Source organism: Cheilinus undulatus, linkage group 9 (assembly GCF_018320785.1).
Source record: "Cheilinus undulatus linkage group 9, ASM1832078v1, whole genome shotgun sequence".
In the NCBI taxonomy this organism is placed as follows: Eukaryota; Metazoa; Chordata; class Actinopteri; order Labriformes; family Labridae; genus Cheilinus; species Cheilinus undulatus.
This window is the reverse complement of record NC_054873.1, coordinates 43668682-43694898: the sequence shown is the minus strand read 5'-3', so window position 1 is coordinate 43694898 and position 26217 is coordinate 43668682. Positions and strand designations below refer to the sequence as shown.

General features: G+C 37.5%; 1 protein-coding gene across 4 annotated transcripts in view; it reads left to right on the top strand.

Annotated features, from left to right (window-relative positions):
* Nucleotides 1-3780: 3780 nt before the first annotated feature.
* The window catches only part of cbfb (core-binding factor subunit beta), a 66792-nt gene continuing 44355 nt past the window's right edge, over nt 3781-26217 (top strand). For all 4 annotated transcript variants that reach the window (XM_041796271.1, XM_041796270.1, XM_041796274.1 and 1 more), the window contains exons 1-3: nt 3781-4327; nt 5778-5864; nt 17662-17778. In XM_041796271.1, coding sequence (XP_041652205.1) covers nt 4250-4327; nt 5778-5864; nt 17662-17778 — 282 coding nt within the window. In that variant the 5' untranslated portion in view covers nt 3781-4249. The remainder of the gene's footprint in view (nt 4328-5777; nt 5865-17661; nt 17779-26217) is intronic.

The window sequence follows — 26217 nt, the reverse complement described above, 5'->3', positions numbered from 1 at the left end:
TCATCCAAATTAAAGGCTAGTTTAAGCCATCACTTTTTTATCCTATTTTTCAGCTTAGTCAGATAATTGTTTTGTTTTGTTTTGTTTCTTTTTTTTACAAAAAAACACTATCCTCTGTTATCAGCTGGCTAATATTTAAGACAAAGTTAGAAAATCATAAAATTCTCACATGAGATTCTTCAAATGGATGAAAAAAATAAGTGAAAATGTGGTGGGATTTTCTAAAAAGACAGGAAAAGTAACACTGTGACAACAATCAGCAGGAGAACAGCATGGCTACAACACAGATCATAAAATAGATCGTAAAACAAGTTCTTGTCCCCACAATTAACCCTCTAACTCCAGGTTGAGGGTACTTTATAGCCTCAAGATAAGACATAGAAACACAAAACATGTTGGTGAGGTTGTTGACCGCTCTGATGACCCTTTAGTTAAACTTCCTCAGAGGTGAAGACCGGGTCAGGCGTAGTTTTTATTACCTTCAAGCAGTTTTCATTTCATCCACTAAAACTTTGACTAAAAATGTTCATCGACTGCCTTTTTTTCCATGACGAAAACTAGACTAAGACCAACAAAAGTAGATTTTTGATGACTAAAACTGACTAAACGTAGGTTTAGTTTTCGTCAAGATGACTAAAACTAGACTAAAATATAATGAAGTTTATTGACCATTCAAAATTTATAATATTTCTCCGCTGTGGGTAAATTTGTCAATAAACAATGCATTCTGCCTCTCAGCAGCAGAAAGCAGAACCCCAGGTTTTGCAGGGTGCAGAGAACACCCTGGGGCAATAAAAATAAATGCTTGGACTACAATTAAAGACTAAAATGTGAGGACTTTTTATGGACTAAAACTAGACTAAAGTGTTTTTTTTTAGTTTTTGTCGACTAAAACTATGAAGGGTAGAAATGACTAAAATGTGACTAAAACTAAGAGGCATTTCATTTGAAGACTAAGACTGAGACTAAAATCGAAAATAGCTGCCAAAATTAACACTGCACAAGACAAGGTAAAAGGTTTAGGATGGGCAAATACAAGGCAACAAGACATAATTTCCATTCCAGAAAATAATGCATTTTATTTTTAAATCCCATTACTGAATACAGGTATTAGAAAACGTAGAACTTGACATCTATCTTGAATCAATAAAATAAAAATAAAAATAAAATAAAATAAAATAAAATAAAATAAAATAAAATAAAATAAAATAAAATAAAAAATACATTTTAGAGTGTCTGAAGGAGTTGACAAAAATCAAGCTATGATGAGCAAAGAAATAATTTGAAAAAATGCTTAATTAAAAATCCGTCCTTTCACACAACTGCTAGATGAGACCAACAAAAATATTCACTTCACGCCATTGTAAAACAACAGTGTAAGGTTAAGTTTGGAACCTGGTTTGCACCTTTCTCAAGAACCAGAGATATATATCTTGCATATTCTCTCTTGCACACATTTGATGGAAATATACCAAAAAATTAAAGGTTGCCAATTGAAATCTGACATTTCAAGCCTGCAATGGCTCATTTCTGATATCCATATTTCCTTTCTTAAGGTTTCTCTGAGGGATTATTTTTCCAATTTAAAAGAGAAAGTGGAAAAAGGAGAACCCTCCAAACAATAAACTCCTTAAAGTACACGACAAAAAAGACTTACTAGAAAAGGAGACGTCAGCACTCAAAAATGTCCTTTTAGGTTGTTTTATTTAGGCAAAGCACAACGGACGCGTTTCGACTGGTGAACGCGTCCGTTGTGCCTTGCCTAAATAAAACTACCTAAAAGCAGATTTTCAAGTTTAAAAGAGCCACAAGTCGCCACAAAATAGCCATGTGACGAGTATCATTGCTCTTTTAAAGGTGAAAGTAAACTTCTGCTTCTTTTGACAACTGAACATGACTATAAATTAAATTGAAGTGACTTTTTTATTAACACAGACATTAGCTATGGGGAAACATTACCATTCCCTGTGAGTTGTGCTTCCATTCAAATGCATGGATAGCAGTGTTAATTTTGTCGACTAAAACTATGACTAAAATGTTCATCGACAGCCTTTCTCGATGACAAAAAAACAGACTAAGACTAACGAAAATAGATATGTGATGGCTAAAACTGACAAAAACTAAGTTTAGCTTTCGTCAGGTTGACTAAAATTAGACTAAAATGTTATTTAGTTTTTGTCGGACATTCAAAATCTATGATATTTCTCCGCTGTGGGTAAATTTGTCAAGAAACAGTGCATCTAATAGCTATTCTGCCTCTCAGCATTAGAAAGCAGGGACCCCAGGTTTAGCAGAGTGCAGAGAACACACTACCATGATTTGGTACCAGATTTAGGCAAGAGAATAAATACTTGGACTAAAAGTAAAGACTTAAATGTGAGGACTTTTATGGACTAAAACTAGACCAGAATGTTATTGGGTTTTTGTTGACGAAAACTAGACTAAAACTAGAAGGGGTAGAAATGACTAAAATGTGACTAAAACTAAGAGACGTTTCATTTGAAGACTAAGACTGAGACAAAAATTAAAAATAGCTGCCAAAATTAACACTGATGGATAGATAGTAAGTCAAACATTTCCTCTGTCTTTGCTCTGCTTTAGCTCTATTTGCTTCTTCATTAAATATTTAGATCCTCATGCCCCGTTAAAGCTGTTTTCACACATTAAGAAAACTCATGAAAACATGTCATGAAAGCTGCACAGGGTGAGGTGCATTTCTGAACACAGTCAAATCAAATTCCACTGTTTCTTGTGTAATAATGGATTGTACCACATTTGTATAACCGAGCACATTCCTTAGACGTCAGCTGGCCTATAAAAAGATTGCTGATGGAGTGCTGCTGAGATTTGACTGATTTACGGCATTAAAAGGGTTCACTGTCCTGGGGCAAACTTTTCCACTGAGGTATTAACAGATGATTCTTCTTTGCATCCTCGTCCTGACAAGGAAACACAATGTTTAACTTTTCCATCAGTTTGCAATCCCTATCAATAAATGACGTTACATATATTTTATTTTTCCCAACATTTCTGGTGGATTTTAGCATAAATGTGGGATTAGGTGAAACATTTAAGTACTGTCTGTCCGTCCCCTCCCTCCTTTCCTCCTCACATAAGGATCCTATAAAGTTCCTGCGGTCCAGACCACACGCATGCGCAGGGGCACCTCGGAGTAGCGTGTGTAGTAGTATTATTATTGTGAATGGGGGGTGGGTGGAGGTGTGGGGGCTTGAGGAGGGGGTATTTTGGGTGTACAGTCACAAGAGCGACTCGACGGAGCCAGGAAGTAGACTGTGGATGCGTTCAGGGGCCACTCGTAATTTTGATATTTGACTTCTGTGCTTGACCGGTCTGTTCACGAAGAGGAAAAAAGGAGCAAGAGCTTTAAAGTTTTAACAACAACTGACGAAAGAATGAGATTTAAACTTAAGGACGTTTTGTTTTGTTGTAATGATTGTTTTTGCGGGTTATTTTACCCAAGCCTCACTTAAAATCAATCAAATATAACCCGTAAAAGCTCCTCGAGTATTAAACTAACTTCTAGAAGTGGCATTTTGTTCAACAGCGCTAGCAAGATCAGCAATATTTACATGAAACTTAAACTAGGCCGCATGAAGTGTAAGGAAGATATTTTGTCCTGTGCTATAAAAGCATGAAACACACTGTGTCATAGAAGCTCTGGCTTTCACCTAAAGCCCTAAATTGCAGGTTATACTTACATAATCATTTCTGCTTTATTTGTGTCCGAAGTCTCCTGAATGCGCAGCAGTCGGCGGGCCCATGAGGGAGGAGCACTTTGAAAGTTGCAGGTAGAGCAGAGACACACAGACAGAGAGCGCTCGTTTGTTGCCACTTACTGGAGATCACACGCTCGTCAAGGGAGAGAGAGGGAAGTAGAGAGACGCTGACACACAGTGAGAGAGCGAGAGAGGGAGGGAGGGAGCGCCACACGGTCAAAGTAAGCTTTATCTACCGCGGCGGGTCACTTAATAAGAGCTATTTGGAGTCAGAGGCGACCAGGAGCCGCAGCCAGACGCAGACCATCACAACAAGAGGAGCAACAGAAAGCACATTGCTCCACACAGGGAAGAGGGGAAAGAAATACACAGACACGGAAGAGAAGTGAGTGAAAGAAAGAAAGAAGAGTGAGGGACGGAAGGCGAGATTGAACTTTTAGGCTCCTCAGTGGGATCTTACTAAACAAAAGGTGAAAAAGTGAGAGAGAAGAGGCTGAACTGTGAAGGTGAAGATGCCGCGGGTAGTCCCGGACCAGAGGAGCAAGTTTGACAATGAGGAGTTTTTCCGCAAGTTGAGCAGGGAGTGTGAGGTGAGTGTGCTGGATCCATTCTGTTAGACAGCGGAAATAAAGACTGAGAAGCATGCTGGAGGCTCCAGTCCTCTCAAACTTCATCCATGTAATACACGTTTGAAACAGGAGGATAAAAACACTAAAAAACTACCCAAAAAATGAAAGTTATCTGGAGTAAAGCCAATTAAAATAACAACGATGGACTTTCAGCCAATTTATTTTATTTCTTTTAACGATTTGTCTCTTATCTTTTTGTTGAACGTATTTAATGAACAAATTGAAGTTACTTTCCCACATAGGTGATTTAGACCTCTTTTAAGGCTGCTCAAGCACACTTTCACTTCAGCACCCCTGACATAATAGAGGAAATTTGACTGAAACTTTCAGATATCTGAATTTTATATTTAACAGAAATTTCCAAATATGGTGGCTTAGATTTTTAGTGTTAATATTATGTTTAGACTGTTTATTTGGATTAATTTCATTTAAGTGATGAGAAAAAGACTCTTAAAAGCTTTCTTTTGAAAAAGTAGTTGTACATGGAGGCATTACTACCAGTCAAAACTTAATTGATATATTAGTACAAGGGTATAGTGTTAAAATATGGCTCAATAATAAAGCTCCCTATTCTGAATGGCTGACAAAGCAATCTACACATGATACATAATCATAAATAATAGCGACAGTGTAGTAATTCATTTGCAGAAACAGTCTATAAGAGCTTTAATTAAATGTCTTCAAAATATTTTTTGGTCTAGAATTCACATTATTATGGAAATCATCTGTAAATATTTGCTGTTGAATGAAATTAAATGTACAGCATGAAGACTTAAAAATTATTTTTAGGGGGCTGAGCACCCCTAAAAGTCTGATCCGAATAACGCCCCTACTATCCCATATATATTCCATAGATGTCCCATGGTAATACTTTGCTTCCTTATGTCTATTTATGATGTTTCTGCTCTGACACACAGCTTTCCAAGTACTTTAAGCAGTGTAAAAAACCACAATATTTAGTTTTTCATACATTATGTTTGTTCTTATTAATGTCTCCTAAAATTTTCCTCACAAAAGGGATTTTTCCCTTATATATTCCTTATATATTTTTGCTCTGTTGCCACATTTGTTCCTTATTGTCATCTTTATTGCTATATTTCTTGCCTTGGCTTTATGTGAAAATTGAACAATTGAAACTTGAATTTCCTTTGGGATAATCTATCTATCTATCTATCTATCTATCTATCTATCTATCTATCTATCTATCATTATGTTTTCATGGAGGCTATGACAGATGTGCACACTTTTATCAGCATTCCTGTGGCTTATCATCAAATTCTGACCTTCTGTTGGCAAAGAGTATGGCATTAAAGTCAAACAGCCCTGTGTGATTTTTTCAATCCCAAATTAAGAGATGAATATTCAGACTCAGATTAGAATAAATGTGTTTGCATGTTGTTTGTCTCTGCAGATTAAATATACTGGCTTCAGGGACCGGCCCCATGAGGAGAGACAAGCTCGCTTTCAGAACGCCTGCAGGGATGGACGGTCAGAAGTGGTGAGTCCACAACTAAATAAATTCTCCTTTTCTTTGTTTCCTCTATGGAAACATTTAGAGGAATGCATTTCTAATCAATGCTCAATCTCTGATTTAAAGAGAAGAATGGATAAAGTGTTCATTTGCGTGTTTATGAGGATATGATGCTACAGAAATTAATTTTTCGGCCTATAAAGTCAGCTCTCGCTCATTAAGGATGATTCGAAACAGTAGTGATCATGAATGTCAATGCTAGGACAAAACTGAGCTGTCATTATGAGAACAGAGGGGCCAGTTCAGTTTGTGCTGTAGCGCAGTGTAGATAGACGCGAGCGCGTTCTGATTTGATCTGTTCCTGCACAAGGAAGTAGACGTGTTATCAGTCATGTCTTTGCTTCACTTATAGGCCCATGACTTCTGCTGTCTATACTCTGCAGCTGCAGTCATCATTGTCTCAACACACTTTGGTTCATGTTGTGCTCTTAAAGGTCACAACAAACAGCGGCAGGGCTGCAATTTGGAGCCTAAAATTGGTCTCTTCAAGTAAACATCAGCTGTCATGTTTTATTCTGGTACAAACAGTAAACATGTAGTGGAAGAAGACTCAGAGCAAGCAGAAAGAACACTCGGTAAACTGCCTCAACAACCAAACTTAACATCTGAAATGCAGTGTAAAGAGCTGCAGATATCACACAGTATAAAGATTCAGCTTTTTTAAGGGGTTGATAAATCTTTTTCATCATTTTCTGGGGAAAACTTCACCCAATATAAGAAGAGTATCTCAGTATTTTTTAATTGCTGACTAACAATACCTGATATATTTTGATATTTTTATGTAAATGAATAATAAAATGGTTGTTAGAGTACCAGAAATATAAACTTTGATGAGATTCTTGTGGGAATATATGATACTGAAACATGTTTTATTCTGTGGCAGCAAAAAATAGAACTCCTGAACACCCAATTCTGGGCAATTTTAGATTTTTCATGATAAAAAATTGACAACAAACTCATGTACACTGTCTAAATTTTATGCAAAAATGTTGTAATGCAATATTCCTTTATTTTGAAGTTCTCAAAAATGTATTTAACCTTAAATACCAGGTGTTTCAAAATGATTAAGTCTACATTATTTTAATGATCAGTGGTTTCAAAAAGTACAGAAATGTAAAAATCATTTGTCATATTATAACTGTAAGAGAGAGTGCTGTTTAAATTGCGCAAAAATGTTGGCAACATTTGGAAAAGTGGGTGTAAGTGGCCTGGCGTGATGATTTCTTTCCCTCCTTGTTAATATTGGGTGTCTAGGACTTGGGGTCAAACATTTATCAGAATCTATTAATTTTTACCTATAAATGCACCTAAATAGAATAAATTGATTGTTCCTCTTAAGATTTAACATTTCAAACTGTTTATGTTGTGCTTAATAAGCATATTAATGTTAGTGGAACCCAATGTGATCTTTCTTTTTTCTCAGTTCTTTTATTCAAGGCATATTTCTTTCAAATCAGCACGTGCACCCCTGTATGACAGTTGAAAACCTTAAAAATGTGTTATATTTCCCAGCCCTGAAGTGTAGGTTGATTAAAAAAGCAGTTTGAGGGTTTTTGTAAAAGGGGTTTTTGCTTCAAAGGCTGAACTGATTCTCTGAGAAAATATCCTTTCTGTTTCTTATTGTCAGAGCTCTATTGTGGTTAAGACTTGGGTATTTTGTGTCTTATGTCTGGGCAGCATTGTAAGGGGTTTTTGTCCTTATTTTCATCTGTGGGAGTGTATCTGATGAGTAGTAGTTGCAGTGAGAGAGGGTGTGTGTCGCAGTGTGTGTTCGCTGTATCGGTCTTCCTCCATTTCCAAACCACACTTCTCTCCAGCCGCGTCTAGAAATGCCTCTGATCGGATGACAGATCTTGGGGTGGATGCCTCTTAAAACCCTGTAAAATCTGATCATTTCAAGCAAAAGTCCTGCATTGAAAATGAAACCTGCCATCACCATAACTGACTTTAATTATAATAGTCTAACTATGCACTGCACATGAAGAACTGTCTCACTCGGAGCTCTGTCTACGCTGACATGAGATGTGCAGGTGAAAACAGATAAAACGTGTTGTTTAATTGAATTAATGATATGAAAATGCACTACAATTTGTACACTCATAATTTTAACATATAAATCAGCAAAAAAAAATCATGTCAGCTTTGAACAAGTGCATGTTGAGCTGTCTTCACATCTCTGCAGGGGTTCTTCTCCAAACTGAACTCCATAGAGGCTGCATATTTTCATTATCAATACGCAGCCTTTGTGATGGGTGGTTTATAGTGTGAAAACAAGCACAAACACATACATTTACTCATTATGTAATTAGAGTTCATGAAGTCCGTTTAAACTTTCTATTAATCATGTTCTAAATAAAGGTGAAGTCAGGTGAAATAACCTGAGGCTGCTGGTGTAAACACGAACACTAACGCAGACAAACTTGTGCTGTCTTACTCATCCTCCAGGTATTTTTCACAAACATGCTGCCATCATGGCAGGAGGTGGGGCAGAGACAGGGCAGATCTCGTTTTACCATCTTTTAATGGGACATGATGCGTCTGTCTGTCTGTCTGTCTGTCTGTCTCTACGTCTGTCCTCACTGTATTTTTAAGCGTCTTTTGCTGTCTAAATTAATAGACAGAGTTTTAACGGTTTGATAGCAGCTGTGACGACATGGTGCTCATCAATCTATCAGCTGCTGAAGTGCTCCTGCTATTTTCATCATCAGTTTATAACAACAATCCAACAACTGGCTCTCTAGGATCACTCTATACTTTGAGACAGACAAAATGACGATTTAGTATTATACAAACCAGTTACTTAATTATCTACATATATACTGCTTTTGTATGATAAATGAATTCAATTTTGTTCCATAAATTGAAACCAGACTTATTAAACTATTGGTGCAACTATAAAAAGTTGGAGCAACTTTTTCAAATGTTGCCGTAGTATTTAGGCATTTAAGACACTCCCCTCTCTCTTATAATATGTGTAAAGATCATTTAGTTTCTGTACTTTTAGAAACCACTGATCACTAAAATGATGGAGATTTTATCAGAGCGAGAAAAAATGTATTTAAAAGTTTACAAAATTTTGACAATGTCCAATATTCAGAAATCTTTCAGATAGTTTTTGAACAATTAAGACAGTATGTAGGAATTTATTTGCAATTTTAGATTATCAAAATTAAAAATAAACCCAAATTAAATGTCTATTTAAAATTTCTATTTATATTGCTGTGGTATATTATATTATATTATATTATATCATATTATAGTATGTTATAGTATGTTATATTAAAAAGTTTATACTTCTGGTGTTGTAGCAGTCATGTTTTATCTTTATGGAAAAATATTGACACGTACAGTGCTTAACAAATTTATTAGACCACATGTCGTATTTGTCTCAAAGACCATCTAGCATCATGAAGTGCTTTAATGCAGACTCTTTCGTTTTCAGTGAGGTCTCCACGTTTTACCATTTTGAACAGGAATGAGGAATTTCAAACTGAATTACCCAAATTTGAGCCGGCTCACTGGGCTTCTCTGAGAAGTCAGAAATTAATCAAGCATAACATTCAACCACTAAAACTCACTTTTCTTTTCAGGAATGCAAGTAAACAACTATAATTTGACATATTAATCAAGAAATAATTATGTGCTTTTCTATTTTTTCATTTTTTTTTGTAAATCGGTAAATTTGAAAATTCATGGATAACAATAATAATTATATTTTAGCATTAAGAATATCATTTGGGTTCAAGAGCTTCTACATATTGGTGTATTAACCATTGCAGAAACATAAAAAATGATTTTGGTAATTAACAATGCTGTTAATTTAGGGCAGCTGTGGCATAACCCTTACTTTGGTTAGGGTTGGGGGGGTCTAATAAACTTATTAAGCACTGTATATTATGCACACATATCTATCTAAGACATACTGAGATATATTTTTGGTCCATAAAAGTTGTGTAACAGTACAGAAAAATATTGGTCAGTACTTACCTCCGTTTTAAAGTCACAGTTCAATTCATTTTTGGTACAGCAAAGGGAAAGAACACACCACATAACATTTATTTTTTTTTCTATTTTGAACTTAAAAACTTCTCTATTGCACATTGTCTAAAGTGCAGAATCAATAGTTCAGGTTCTTAGTCCTGCTATGGTGTCATTTTTTATCTCTATGAAAAATGCTTGTATGAAAATAAATGAAGTTCATAAATTGAATAATGCTGCAGCCTTCTTACAAAGAGGTCTTTGATAAATAATTGTGCAGTGTGTAAAATTGAGGAGCAACAGTCAGATTCTAGATTGCTATGCTCACTTTTGCAACCAGTGTAATTTAAAATGCTAAATCTTAGTGGACTAAATTTTACACACTTGACCTTTAACAATCGGAGCCCTAAATGGTGACACTGTTGTTACCTTTCTGTTATTGGTGAAAAGATAAGACTCTAACAGCTTTTAAACAGAACCAGAGTAAAGCTTCTGTTGTGTTGTAGGTTAAAAGGTTGTACTTCAACAGGGATGCCCCGATATTACCGGCCTGATGCCGGTATATCAGCAGAGATACAAATTTCTGCTGATATTTATGTCTGATATTACGGTTGTGAATATCAGTGTATACTGACTGTAAATTTGTGTCATATTTGCTTATAAACTAGTGGAGTTTAGGCTGGACCAACAGACCTATGTTAGTTAAGGTCTTTTTCTGTATTAATCCTCATTCTTTAAACTTAAAGTGTGCTCTAAGTACTAAAGTTTGTGTCTTTGTTCATCCTCAAACCTTAAAATGTGTTCAAAGGACTGAAGTTTTAGGTCTGATAAACATATTTAGGTATTGGTATCCAGGGGGATTATATAAGAAACACATATATGATATTGCAGAAATAAGTTACTAAGAGCTGAACTGCAGTCTATGTATTTAAATCCTTGGCTTCTAATATTAATGGTTTATTTTTGATTAGTGGAAATAGATATGTTGTAAAAATAAAACATGTCTATGTGCCTTCTTTATTTAGCTTGTGATATTTTCTTTTTTTATAACCTCAAATAAACAGAATTTTAGCAAAGCATATAAACAAGGCATCAACAACATTTAGCAGCACTAAATACAAGCTCATATTTTTACGTTTTTGTCATGTTTACTTTCTACTGAAATGCTCCTTTATCCCTAAGAATTCAGACCCACACATGCACAGACACAGAGGTGCAGCTCTGATCATGTTGTGGCTCTAAAATGTTTAGAATTGATCTGATAAATGGGATAATAATTCAAAGTAAATTATGTTCGGCTCAGCTCATTAGAGATGAGTCTCTTTCTCAACTATTATTGATTTCCATGCTGCACTGCTCCCTCCATGCTCCTCTGACATCTCTGTCTGTGCTTTTCATTTCCTTTAATTGATTTACACTCCCTTTTCATTGTCTCAATTTTTTTGGCTTGTAATCTCACTTCCACTCCCTTTTCTCATTTGTCTTTCTTTACATTTAGTTCATGCGATCTTTACGACTGCCGTCCGGTTTCCCCTCATTCTCTCTGCCACTCTCTCTTTTTCCTTTTCCTCCTTTGTCCCTCTGTTTCCCTCCATCTCTCTCCTCTCTCTGCCTCTCCTTCTGTTTTTTTTTCTCCCCGCAGTAGTAGGCAGCAAATGAGTATCAGATGGTCGTAATCCAATACTTGAAATACAGCAGAAATGATGACTCTGGTGTTTTTTAAGCTCTCATTTCTGTGAGTGTGTGTGAGATATTTTTCTCTCTTTTTGTGCCCATATACACACTCAATAATTTTCATTTTCTCCTCCTGTTATTTCCTGTTTTTCCTCTCACTGTTTGTCTCTCCTTCTTGTCTTTCAGTCAGTTTTCCCGTTCGCTCGCTCTGATGAGGGACACATTTGACAGGGTGCATAATTTATATGCTTCCAGCTCAGTGGCAGCCCTTAATGCCCTTAGTATTGATCTGTCTCAGCAAACACAACATATCACACACAAAGACAAAGACGCTCAAACGCACACACGGATCCGCATAAAAGCAGACATTTCTAACTTGATTTTACATCAGAGAAATTCCTCCTATTGACTTTTTTCTGCATAAATGTGTGAGCACTTTTCTTGATAGGAATGTCGCCCATAAAAGCAAGAAGCCATTTTACAGAAATCAAGAAAGGAGGACAGCTACAGTAAGATGTGATTATATGTTTGTGTGAGGAGAGCGGGCTGGTGGTTCACTTTGTGCTTTTGTTCTGAAAGAGAGCGGTTAGAATAAGAAGAACCAGAGAAAGAGAGGAGGGCAGACGGGTTAAAAGAGAAGAGGAAGAAAAACTCTGACAGACTCTATTAAATTTAAACTTTACCAGGCTTAGACCCAAATAACACATTTCTACTTATTCAAACATTCTGCTCTTCAAGCTTTTCAAAGAAGCCTCTGGAAACATTTTATGAAAATCTAATAACCTTGTGTGCAAAAGAAAAACAGTTCACTAAAATGTTAATCTTGGATTCAAATCTGCATTTCTTTAACTTTTTGATATGAAATGGGTTATATAAACATTTAATTTTATGCATAAGGTGGACCTTTGCAGCAGAATAACAACGAGTCTGCACGGCTCTCAGAGAGCACAGACCTTCACATAGTCTGCAGAGTTCATATCTGCACATCTGAATATGTTTCAGAAATCTACAAAAACTCTATCATGTATGAAGCATGGCTATTGAAAGCGAGACTAATGCAACAAAAAATTGTCATTGTTTTTCTCCTTCAATCTCCTCTCCTTCTGCATCAACACACCTCTGCATTCAGGTCTGATCAGAACAGCGTAGTTGCTCTTCTTCGACAGTTGTCTGATAATTTCTGTCGTTCTTTTCTTAGCTTTGACACAGACTCAAAACCTTTCAGAATCAGAATTAGGGCTGGAAATTAATCGCAAATTAGATTAAACCACAAATGGCCTGCTGCAATTTTCAAATTGCAGAAGTTGCAAATGTTCTTTAACTTGAAATGTGTCAAAATATCAGTTTAATAAATCAGTTTTTGCAGCAGCAGAGATTTTATGCGCATTATGCAAACATTCAAGTGTCAATTTTTTTACAATGGTTTACAAAAATCCTCCTTTTTGTGTTTTATGTATGTTTTTCTTAATCTAAAAGAGTGACATAAAAATGATAATGTCCTCAAACAAAGCAAATTACATCACATATTCCCTTCTGGAACCCACTCCTCCAAAATGATCCCCTTAATGTCAAAGACAACAATCAGCGTGGCCTTCAGTGTGGACTTGCCTTGTGCTTTCTTCATCCTTGGTGACGATGGTGTTTTCCATGCATTGACTGCTGTTTTGTCCCAGGATCATACCAGAAGATCCAAATTTGATCGCATGTAAACACTCCTTCTAAAAAGAAAATGAGTTTCCTCCAATTTGAACTTAAATATCTCCACAAATGTGCGTGCATTTTTCCTGCTGATCAGGAGTTAAAGGTCCTGGGACAACTTTGGCACACCTTTTCATCATGTTCAAATTTACATGCTTAATTTGAACCATGTCTTTATCAATGGAAGTCATTTCTGCTGTCATTCTTATACTGAGTTGTTGATCGTTTGAAACAATTTGATCAATTTGTTGAATGTTTTCAGAAGTTTATGATGGTCATGGGCGCCCACAACATTCATTCTCTTGGACTTCCTCTCTGCCTTCACTAAATCTTCTGTTCCGTTCAAAACCACGTGAACATGACATGCAGTGTTCCCCAAACACCTTAATGTACAGAAAAATTTAACCACTTCTTTGTTCAGTTTTACCAAAAGTATCAAGTTAATGCATTACAACAAAAATTTAAAAAGGGAACAACTTATTGTCCACATTAAAGAGACAGCTTTTACAACTGGCTTGCTGATGAGCGACACATCCCTGCTCACTCATCATTGTTTCAATAGAACTAATAACCCACAAGGTATATTTGTTTAATATTGTATTTCTTTTAAACACATGTTTATGACAAAATGGGGGAGAAAAGCTGTTAAACTGCTACCCCTAGCCTCTTAGCTCGTGGTATTTGCCTCCATTTATTTGTATTTCTAGTAGCTTCAGTGCACACAGCATATGGAGATACCATGGCAGAGAAATTATGCTTGAAGAGTTGTTTGAGTAAGAGGCAGGGAAATCTCAGGCAGTTAAAACCAACTGTTTTAACGACCCCTGAGTTCCTCCCCCAATAAGATCTTTAGAATCCCCCTAAGGGGGCCAAGACCCAAGGTTGGAACCATTTATATGCAGCATCATCATATTATTTTCTTTACAGTAATACCATTGATACTTGTAAAATACAATTGCTTTTTTTTTTGATTGCATAAGGCGGCACTTCAAATATTTTTTCAGTAGGGCTGCACAAAAAATTAAAACTGAGCTTTCACAGTACACACAGCTCTGAATTTATTGCAAAACATAAGATTAAGAAAATTGCAGCATATGAACGTTTTACAGTGTAAGGGGACGCTTTTGTCCAAAGTGACATACATCTGGGACAAGTGTTGATGGCATTGACAGCCTGCATTTTTTCACTATTTTCATGTTGCAAAAAGCTATTGCTTAAGCTAATAAGGAGTCTTTATTTTTTTAAATAAAAGTTATGATTGTTATTGCAATATCAGAATATATACAGTATATATACAGTCAGTGCCTAACAAATTTATTAGACCACCCTAACCCCAACCAAAGTAAGGTTTATGCCACAGCTGCCCTAAATTAACAGCATTGGTAATTACCAAAATCATTTTTTATGTTTCTGCAATGGTTAATACACCAAATGTAGAAGCTCTTGAACCCAAATGATATTTTTAATGCTAAAATATAATTATTATTGTTATCCATGAATTTTCAAATTTACCGATTTACAAAAAAACTGAAAAAATAGAAAAGCACATAATTATTTCTTGATTAATATGTCAAATTATAGTTGTTTACTTGCATTCCTGAACAGAAAAATGAGTTTTAGTGATTGAATGTTATGCTTGATTAATTTCTGACTTCTCAGAGAAGCCCAGTGAGCCGGCCCAAATTTGGGTATAAAAAGGTGAACTCAGTTTGAAATTCCTCATTCCTGTTCAAAATGTCAAAACGTGGAGAGCTCACTGAAAATGAAAGAGTCCGCATTAAAGCACTTCATGATCATAATCTTCATTAAAGACCTTATGCTCATGGGTCAGTTGACACGAAATTATCTGCTTTGGATTAATTGTTAAGGATCCACCATTTTAAGAATAAAAACAATACTTTAGTCCTCAACATGAGGAGGTGCTGGGATACCATAACATGACTTTAGTTGAGATTTTCTTTCTTGTCCTGTTTTGAAACATCTGCTTTGGCTTTTGGACTCTGACAGCATTGGACAGGTTGTTATTCCTACAATATTCAAACCAAAGCATTTTAACATACTACAAAAATAAAAGTCAGTGATAAATGTTTTCCAAAGCCACGCTTCCACGTTCCAAACCTTTCTGCTGCACAGTCACAAATAAATGTACCCTCCTTTGGCCTCACTACAAATGAACTGGGGGAGTTTTCAGAATTTTCTCAGACGTGTCAAAAGTCTTAAAGAACCACAGGAGATATATCACAGCTGTTTCTACTAGCTACTTAATATTCCCTGTTAAAGTGAAGTGACTTTGACAGGTAAAATCAATGGAATGCTGATTTATCATGAATGAAGTATCATGTGACAGGGTTATTAATTGTGCTGAACCTCAGAAATTACACCACTCTCTGCAGCTGCACAAGTCCTTTCAGCCTCTTTTAGTTCAACACTTTAGCAACTGTGGTTGAGTCTCTTATCCACAACCATTCTGCTGTGTAAATCTGTGAGCATTTTATACAAACGACAAATAAGCAACCGCCTACTTACTGCAAAATCATAGTCATAAAGTGGCAAGTGGCAAGAGAGGATGAAGTTTAGATGAAGATGAAGTTATTTTAGGAGCTGGCGGAGATCAGTGTTTAGTGTGATTCTTACTAACACTAGTCTTGACAACTGTGATGTCCAACCAGGGCTCTAATTAAGCCTCCATGTCAGCGATAGCCAATGACAAAGGCATTATGTTTCCAGGATGTCTGTCCTTCAGTCCGGGTCTTCTTAAGAACATGCTATTTTAAGGCCTTTTAAGGCCCATACAGACATAAAAAATGATATATTTCCGTTTCGTTTTGAAAGCGTAAACACGGGATTGTTTCAGAAAATGTCCGCGTAAACAGGGAACCACTGAAAAAAAATGAAAACGCTGTAGAATATATGCCAATCCTGTAAGTTGCGCTGTAACGCTGCCACGGAAATGCACCAAAATGGAGAAGAAGATTACAAAAACTGCCCAAAACTTTCTCCTGGTTGCCCTTCTAGTCGTTCTCTGTGGTGGATCATGCGACTTAAGTGGACTACGCTATGTATGCCGTATTGTTTCAAGAAAGATGCAGTTGGCTGTCCACACGGAGATGAAACGATAAGCGTTTACAGATTTGTTCACTCTGGGACCTGGTATCAAAAAGTAGTATTTAGTGCTGTTTCCGTGTGGATGAAATGCTGATACGACAAAATCCTTTTGCGTATACTCCTGAATTCATCTCTGTGTGGACGGGGCCTAAGAAAGCTTTGAGGGATTTTCTTTGAAGTTTGCTCAATAGTCCACTCTGATTAAAAGATGATGTAGCCCAATATTTCAAGAACGCTTTGGAGGATTTTTTCTCAAATGTTGTACAAACTTACACTTGGACTTGAGGGTGAAATTATTTGATTTTGAAGATTAAAGGTCACTGCAGCCTTGTGTATCATGAGGTAGCGGTGACCTTTTGCCATACTGTAGCTTGTTAGGAGCTATGTCCTCTGAAGCAGTGGTTCTCAACTGGTGGGTTCGGACCCAAAAGTGGGTCGCGAATCCCTTTTCAGTGGGTCGCAAATGTTTGCCTGGGAAAAAGGAAGAGATTTGTGTGGATGCTGCTAAAGCGTCAGTTTTATCAGAACTTGATGACATTTCTTCGTTAAAGAACAAAGAACAGCAGTGAGTTGTTTTCTTCAAAAATGTCAAAAATGACAAAAATCATGTACTGACATGTCTGCAGTCACCATGGTTCGCATTATGCAGCTCTATATGGAGTTTACTCCTCGGTAGCAGCTACGTCACTTGTTTTGTTGCTCTGATTGGCCCATAAAGATGTGACAGACAGAATGTTTGTCCAGTTACACTCTCAGTTTTTTTCAAAGGCTTTGCCCTTTCCCAAACACAGTCTATGGAAGGTTTTTCAGATGGATGTGTGAAACAAATCCATCTGGCATGTCAGGTTATAAAATGTGTTTTTTGTCCTGTTTCATTGTTTTGTTACACCTTTTGTACTGCCTTAGGCCAAAGTTCTATTATTTTTTTTGTTTAATACATCTAAATGACCAAAAGAATCTCCAAAATTTGGGTTGCAATTCTCCTTGAGGAGTTGATGGTGAGTCCCGTGAGCCAACCAGTTGAGAACTACTGTACTAAAGTGGCCAATTGACCTCCACACTAGCTCTGCAATCCAAAGTGCAAGTACAAAGCATGCATGTACAACATTGAAAAAACAAGATTTCTACCTGTTACACTACCACAACCCACCTCTGTACTCTCACTGTCTGTATATCACATAGAGGCATAGAACTGCCAGTTGGTGGCTCTAGTAATGAAGTTATTTTTAAATACTCACCCCTACAGGTTAAAATACTTCTGTGTAACTTACTTTTCTCTCTCTCTCTCTTCCTGTCTCTCTCTCTTCAGGCCTTTGTAGCTACAGGTACCAACCTCTCACTGCAGTTCTTTCCAGCCAGCCATCACGGAGATCAGAGGCAGGTTCCTACGAGGGATTATGTCGACTTTGAGAGGGAGACGGGAAAGGTAGGACAAGTACAAGAGCTGTGCAGTAACTCTATCATGAATACACACACACACACACAAACTCTCCTGCTGTGATATTATGTGGGTCAGCGTGCTGTTATGACCAGTAAGAACTGAACACAAACAATGATTCTCAGAATCTCACATGACAACATCATCTGGACCTGACAACATATTTGCTATTTCTCCCATCCTTAAGTCATGTGTGATTGACTCATCAGCTTTGTTGTCACACATGATAAGAGCTTTTGGAGAAAAATATCAATCCCTGTCTGCTTTCAGTTCCTTTTCCATGTTCTGAAAAGAAAATGTGAAGGGAATTTACTGCATTCATTGTTGCTAGCTTCACTGAGACCAGAATTTGCTGGTTGAGTTTTTAAATTTTTGAGTTTTCAAAACATTTTTTTCCTTTAAACTTCAAATAGCTTTGAGCTTTGTTCCATCAGTAGCAAGAAAATCATATCTTGAGTTAATGGCTTGATAATAATTGAATATTTTCACTAGAGAACATTTTTAATACAGGACTTTTATTTACAACTGTTTATTTTAAAGGCTTGGTATTTTATTCTTTGTTCTCAATATTTAGAGTTTATTTAGACATTTAAATGCTTTGACAGATTAATTGAGATTTCTACACTAAAGATGAAAACAGCAAAGGATCAGTTTATGATCAGTTGTCTGTGGAACAAAGTTAAGTTGTGAAACTGTATTAGATCCAGGATATTTATTGCCAGCGATGGGAAAGTTACTCAGAATTAGTAAGTATTTACTTCACAGTAGTTCAGTTCACTGGGTTTCTGTCTTTTTGAAGAAGCCTCTTTGTAAAGTAATTCTGCAGAATCAGCATCTGACATGAAATGCATGTTGTTGTCAGCATACCTTACAGTCTGTCTGGCCCTGACTTGGCGACAGTGAAGCTGGCAGTGATGTAAAATCAAGTCTTGTCTGTTTGGATGGAGTGGATCCTTTTCCATCTGTCGAGCTAACATAAGCTGTATCTAGGTGTGTTGAATCAATGCCCATAAGCCCAAATGTCATGTCAAGTGTTTTTGATTTCCTGTAACAGTGTTTTTGAATTTAAAAACTAGAAACAATAGGCCTAATTTACCAATATCTACCAAAGATTTTTCTTCAATTAGTTCTTAAAGTTTCTGCAAACCTAAGCGGGTTCATGACACGTTCTTAAAGTGCTGAATTGTTCACAACTGTGTTCTTCAGTAAGCTAAAAGCAAACACGTTTCTCCTAATTATTAGAGAGTAGCGCCTCCTTATGACCATATAAGGGTGTTTAAGAGGTGTGAGAGTCACTGAAAAAAAAATATCCACCTACTTCAATTCAGTTTGTCACAAGCAACTGATTTAAAGTGAGTAAATTAATTGCAACTGAAGTTAACTTCATGCAACTTGTTAGTTTGAAATGAAAAAAACTTAATCAATTGCTGTAAAAAAATTGAAGTAATATTTAAAGTTAGTTCTTTTTCAGTGGGGGCTGCATGGAAGCACCAAATCAACGCAGTGACAAGAGAAGAAGGAAGATATCAGTAATGTCCACATAAACATCAACTGTTAAAACAATCACAATACTTTGAAATACATACCAGCCCACTGCTAGTTGTGGCTATTAAATACATGCTACACCACATACTGGATGATATATCTTGTTTAGATGTTGCTTTAATCAGAAATGGCAGGAATCATGTTGTAATAAGAAAATTATTGATTCCAGATTAGATAGAATAGGTGATTTTAAGAGAGGGGGTGCTGTCATTTTTAAGATTCTTATAAAACCTGATGCCTTAAATAACGGAACATCATTTAATCACATTTTTACCTGCTGATGCTCACATCCCCATGTGTGGAGATAAGTTTTCATTGTTTTATTTAAGTGTCTAAAGATGAAAGTCTTACACATGCTAAATGCTAAATTCATAATTTAACAATCCACAGCCAAAATCAAACACTGCAGGTTCAAATTAATATCCAACTGTATTTAAGTCATGTTTTTTGCACATCATTTATTTGTTAAAATGTGTTTAATAGATTAAAGCAGTAAAGCAGAATTTATTGCAATTTTTTCTCCTATTTACTGTCAGTGCTGAATTACTGAAACACAAACACATTAAGAAACAATGCTTGATGATTTTTATTGGTCTCTTTCACAATGTCAGATAATTTTCTAAAGGCACACTCAGTTTGTGCCATACAAAAGCCCACTTTGGCCCTTAAGTCCAGTTTGTGTGACCAATGCGAGTGCTGCAATCCATGCTCAGGCACAGTACACTTTCTTGGCTCTAGCAGTGATGGGAGAGGTGAGCTTTGGTACAGTATGATTACTGTGCAGGCCAGCAAGGTTGTGCAGCATGCAAGCGGCGTATAATCCATGCAGCCATTTCACTCAACAAACATTCAAAACAATGTCATAAGTCATGTTTTTCACATATGTAATTATTCAAACATGTTAAGTGGACAAAAACACAGTAAAGCAGAATAAAAATATATATATTTTATCATATTCTTAATAGCACATTTGATCGCTGATGAGTGCAAAATTAAACATTTTCTCCTCTTATTTCAGAACTCAGATGTTGGTGTGTTTGCTCTGAAGTGTTTGTAGATTTTGTTTTTTTAGCTGAGAACAAATCAAAGATACAAAGATTTGGGTAAATGTCAGAATCTTCTTAAAAACTAAGAGAGTTTTAAGAACAAATTTCTTCCCAAGAATGTTTTGTGAATGAAGCCCAGTGTTGGTTACTAAAACAGGGTTGGAGTCACAGTAGCATGCTAGAAGTAATGCATTACTCTCAGTACTGTAGTGGAAGTATATCTCTGGTTGTGTGCCATCCAACAGAACCATCCTGAAAAGTGTGCATCCAAATCATCAAAGACGTAATTTTTTAAACCGAGCACTTTTGAAATGAAAGAACATTGTCAGATCGTAAAAAACCCAAAAGATGTAAGTTTGCTCCTGTTGTCATGGAGATATGTGCTGTACAGTCCAGTGGTGCTGCTGCTGTTGTGTTTATGTGTATGTTAATTGTCTCCCCTGGCACTGAGCCAGGACTTACTGTGTGCATGTGTGTCAAAAGGCCCTCCACGGACACTGGCCAGCTGAAATGAATGCCGACTGGCGGCTCATTAAAAATGCATTCTGGAGAATCGATGGACCTCCATGGCCCAAGGCTGACGGACTAATCTCACCCTGTTAATTATTTAGCACAAGTGTCCTGATGGCTGGGAACTCTGTGTAAGATGATACCCTTTCCTTTGTCACCTCAACAGTGCTCACAGGTCTATGAAGTTTTAATGAGGCTAGAAGTCGTCAACATAAAGCAGTTTTACAGAATTAAAGCCAAACACTCACACAGACAAATACACACTTGTGATAATCCAAATATATAGTTGCTGACAGGCTGCTCTTTTCATCCACATTCACAGTACGTCTCATAAAAAGTCACTTCAAATCAGCGAAACACTGTAAAGCTCCAACATAACAGAAGTATAAGCTTTCAGCCTCTGCTTTAATGTTACATTAATTTATATTCCATGTGTATAAGGTTAGACAGATGAGTCAGAACGCGGTTTGGGGAGTAAAATTTACTGTAAAAAGAAATATTGTTTAGAGTAAAGTGCACAAACTCACTCAGTTGTTCCAATGCAGAGACTGCAATTGTGTAAGAAGTGTGCATTTTCAGCAGTGTTGCTCTACCACAACTCCAGCTTTCATTTCATACACACACCCACAAAGAAAAAAACACACACACTAAACAACAAACACTCACCCCGCCCTCTGATCCTGCCGGACCTCCCTGAAGAATACAACTGTCAGGCAGAGGCAGGGATGTTGTGTACGTTGCAACTTTTTTCTCCTAATTACTGTCAGTGCTGAACTACACACAAACACAAACACATTAAAACAACCAGTGCTTGGTGATATTTACTGGTCTCTCTTACAGTGTCAGATAATTTTCTAAGGGCATGATCAGACCAGACTATTTGTACCGTGCCAAAGCCCACTTTGGCCCCAAAGTCCAGTTTGTTTAACCAGTGCAAGGGCTCCAAACCACACTTAAGCACGGCACACTTTCTTGGCTCTAGCACTAATGAAGGAGGTGAGCTTTGGTACAGTACAATTGCTATGCTAACGTGCAAGTGACATATAATCGATGTAACCATTCTATCAACTGTGGCGCAGTGTTAGCAAACGGTATCTGAAAAAAAACGACTCGAAAGTTTCTGTCCTGTAGTCGTGTATTTCTCCATTGTGCTGACTCTGTGGGAGAATGCTTCTTGTAAACCGCGCATGTCCTATTACAACATGAGGACATTTCTGTTCCCAGGCCTGGTAGGGCTTAATAAAATGTAAGTGCTGGCCATCAGGGAACAAGGGGGGCAAGGGGGGTGTTCAGATAGGTGCTGGGCACCTGGGCCTGCAGTGTTGGACAGTGTTCATTTTGACAGCCATTTTTAATTTTAGTCTTAGTCTTTTTATTACATGTCTTCGAGTTTTAGTCACATTTTAGTCATTTCTACCTTTTTTAGTTTTACTCTAGTTTTAGTCGACAAAAACTCCAAGACATTTTAGTCTAGTTTTAGTCGATAAAAAGTCTTCACATTTTTGTCTTAACTTTTAGTCCAATCATTTATTCTCTTGACTCAATATGGTACCAAGTCATGGCTGTGTGTTCTCTGCACTCTGCCAAACCTGGGATCCCTGCTTTCTGTTGCTAAAAAGTAGGAGACATTTTTGACAGATGTACCCACAGTGGAGAAATATCATGGATCTTTAATGTCTAACGAAATCTAAATGACATTTAAACCCAGTTTTAGTCATCTTGACAAAAACAAAACTACTTTTAGTGAGTTTAAGTCATCACAGAGCTATCTTTGGCTAGTTTTTGTCATGGAAAAAAAGACTGTCAATGAACATTTTCAGTCATAGTTTTAGTGAATGAAATTAACCCTGGTGTGAGAGCTCCCTAACAGCTCAAGAGGTAAATCAAAATCTAAAGGTTGGCTTGTATTCCACAATTTTTGTACTACTACAGCCAGACCTGACAGTTGTTGGGGTTTGGAACCCGCTGTCCCCCAAATTCCTGCACTTCTCTTGTAGTGTCATAGTGATCAACAATCTAGTATCTCTGATTTTTGTTCTGCCTCCTGTAATCTGTTCATAATGTCAGTGACGTTCACCGATGACAGCATAGGATGCTCTGCATGCGTCACAGTCATAAATGTAAACGAAGCAAAGCAAAACAATAGTGATGAAGTTGTTGCTGTGATGGAGGGTCACTACATGAATTTATGGCTCTCTGATCACCTAATCTGATGTAGTAACCGTTGCAACAGATCCAAAAAAGGTATAATGCATACTGTGCCTGAGGATGGATTGGCCAGATTCCATGCGTGTCATCAGGTATAGCTATCTTGCAAAGCTCCAATCTACAAAGCTTGTGCCAGTCCCAAAAACAGTTCTGACCAATCAGCGTCATTTGAGGAGCACGATGGCAGGGTTATGTTTACTGGAAGCCGATAGCGATGGCTTGATGTTTGCACTCCTCTCCTGACCTGCTTTGTTATGAGTTTGCAGTCGTAACAGGTAGGGTTTAGTTGCACTGCAAGTCGGTGTCTACAGTGGCATAGCGGTTGGTTCAGAGGTAGCTGTGGAAAAGTGGCAGTTTAATCAGACCTTGACCACATTTGTTTATTACAACAAGACAGCCGAACTGAAAGCTTCTCTTGGCAGAGAAAATGTTTTTGCATGTCTACTGATATGCTTCAGCATGAATTTTAGCCACAGACAAGCTCCACTGTTCAGACACTAGTGCTACCCTTTACAGCTCAGGTATTGGAGCTGTGCATGTCTACTAGCTCATTTTGTCTTGTCATCAATGTTACAGACAGGATGTTTGTCCAATTACCTTTTGAGATTTTTTTTCTGAAGTCCTGCCCTTCCCCAACGCTTTCTATGGGAGGTTTCAGATGAATGTGAAATATATCCATGCAATGGGAAGTCTGTCATGTCAGGTCAGCATATTAAACTCTTAAGTCCAGTCTAGTTTGAGGCTCCGTACCAGTTACACTTCCTTTGCTGAAATTGGAAGAGGCTTGGATATGGTTGCACATGCACACACAGGCAATAGTGCGCAATGTGGATATAAGGTAAAATGGAAATCTTATAAACTGTTACTTTTGAAAGTTGTCCAATGCAGAAGATCAGTATTAACTTGAGATTTAGGCAGACACCATTTTTTTCCCATTGTGTTGCATTACAAACATACTGAAGAATACTAAAGGTAACTATGCTCAAGGCCTGGTTGGGACTAAGTGCTTTGGGACGTACCAGGAAACTGGGCCTAGTTTGAGTGTGCCCTTAGTGCCACTGTCAATAATGAATAAAGGTCAAACATGCTGCTGTAAACTATTAAAGAGAAGAAGGGAAGGATGAGACACTAGCTCATGTTTCTGGCTCTTGCTTAAAATGCTTTTTTTGTCTCTCTTCATTGTGTTTCTTTCTTTAAATGTATATTTTCCATCTTTCATCTTTTTCCTGTGCTTGCTTTTTTTCAGCATTATGTCAGAACATCCATTCCTCTCCTCCATCACTGCAGCCTTTCCTCTTTCTATTCCTTATATTTTTGCTTACATCCTCATTCCCACTGTACATCCCCCACTCCATCCCTCACTCACCCACTCCTGTCCTTCCTCCATCCGCTCTCCCCCTCTGTTCCCCCTTCTCTCCCGCCTTCTTCATTTCCAAACACAGACGGTGCCAAACCAAAAGGGTAGTACAGCCATGTTAAACTTGGCAGCTGAATATAATGTGTGTGCATATGTGTGTGCTTGTGTGTGTGAGAGAGAGAGAAAGACGTTTTGAATGAGGGAGAGCGAAGGAGTAAAAGTACAGGCTTTCGTTGCAGGGCTAATGGGAGCCAGCTGTGGACGAGGTTAATTTTAGCGTCAGCAGCTAACGTGCTAGCAAGCATTAACCCAGCCCCAGAGATTACTCTTAGCATCAGCAGCTGGTTAAGCAGTAGCCTTGATAGCAAAGACTGATGTAGTTTGTTCATTCAGGGTGTTAACTTTGATAGCTGGATGGAGTAACTCTGAGCAGAGCAGCTACAGGGGCGTAGCCTGTTGGGCAGTAGTTTTGCTAAGTCTGTCAGATTTGCAAGAAAAGAGGCTAACTTTACCCATCGGTGTGAAAGCTCTAGAAATGTAGAGGGATTTCTCTGATGGATTGGGATGTACAGTGCGATGGAATTTGCACCAGCAGGCTAACAGAATAAGCAATGACCATGAAATCAAAGAAAAAAGATGTGCTTTAGTCAACAGCATTGATCATGTCTTAAGTCAAGAGACGCAAAGTTAGTTTCTCTGCATCACCACTAGGGATGCACGCGGTTAAGCGGTTAAATTCGTTCATCAAATTAGCCGGCGCAAAATGTACTAGTAGGTTAAACTAATCGCCTATCATTTTTAATGAACACGTGCTTGAAATCCTGGTCTATAATGCTCTTTTACACTGTAATGAACCTCCCACCACTAGAGGCTGCAGTAGCTTCAGTTAGTAGCCGCTGCCTTCCTGTCTGGCTCTTCAGTGGTGGCTTAGTGGTTAGCGTGTAGTAGGAGCACTGCGGTACGACAGTTTTCTAAAGTAATAAATGGAAATAAAGTAGTATGTAGGCTGTCGAGGGTTGAACTCACGTATAACTACTCACCCCATGTGAGAAGAGGCCACACATCAGAGCAGGATATTAACCTTCAAAGAGGAACGAAGGCAGGCAGCACTAGCTTTTAATGTTAGCCATGCTGTAGAGAGTGTATCAGGCTAACACCACACCCGCTGACACAATGACCCTGTAAGGAATTTGACTGTTTTCTAGGGATTTTCTCTTCTTAAGACTAGTCAGTGAAACAAAATGTAAATGAGCGTTTGATAGGGAAATAGGGAAATAGATGCTTTGGAACATCCTTCATCGTCTCGTTCTGTAATAACGCAGTCATATCAATGATCAAAGGTCAGTAGCCTTTGGGCTAAATGGATTTTGCCTAAATGATCAATAAATCCTGGGGTGTGTCAGTTAATCATGAAGCTGTCTGGGAGTGTTGTGACTGTGTGGGCTTTTAAAATTAGCCTCGATCAAATTATCTTTTATATTCTTGGAATTGTTTGGATTAGTTTGGATCCACCAAAATTTAAAACAAGATGCTGTAAGTAGGGCTGTTGAGAATAATGGAGCTAATCCTGATTATTCAAGGTCCACAATTAGTGAACTATTTTCTTTAATGTCATGCTTTATTATGTCTTTCAACACACTTCAGTTAGGCCACTGAGGCATCTCCATGCGTCCACAGTGATGCAAAATAACTCCACCACCTGCCCCTTACTTTCTCATTTCACTTAAAAAAATGTCTCAGACAGTTCAGTGGACAAGTCAA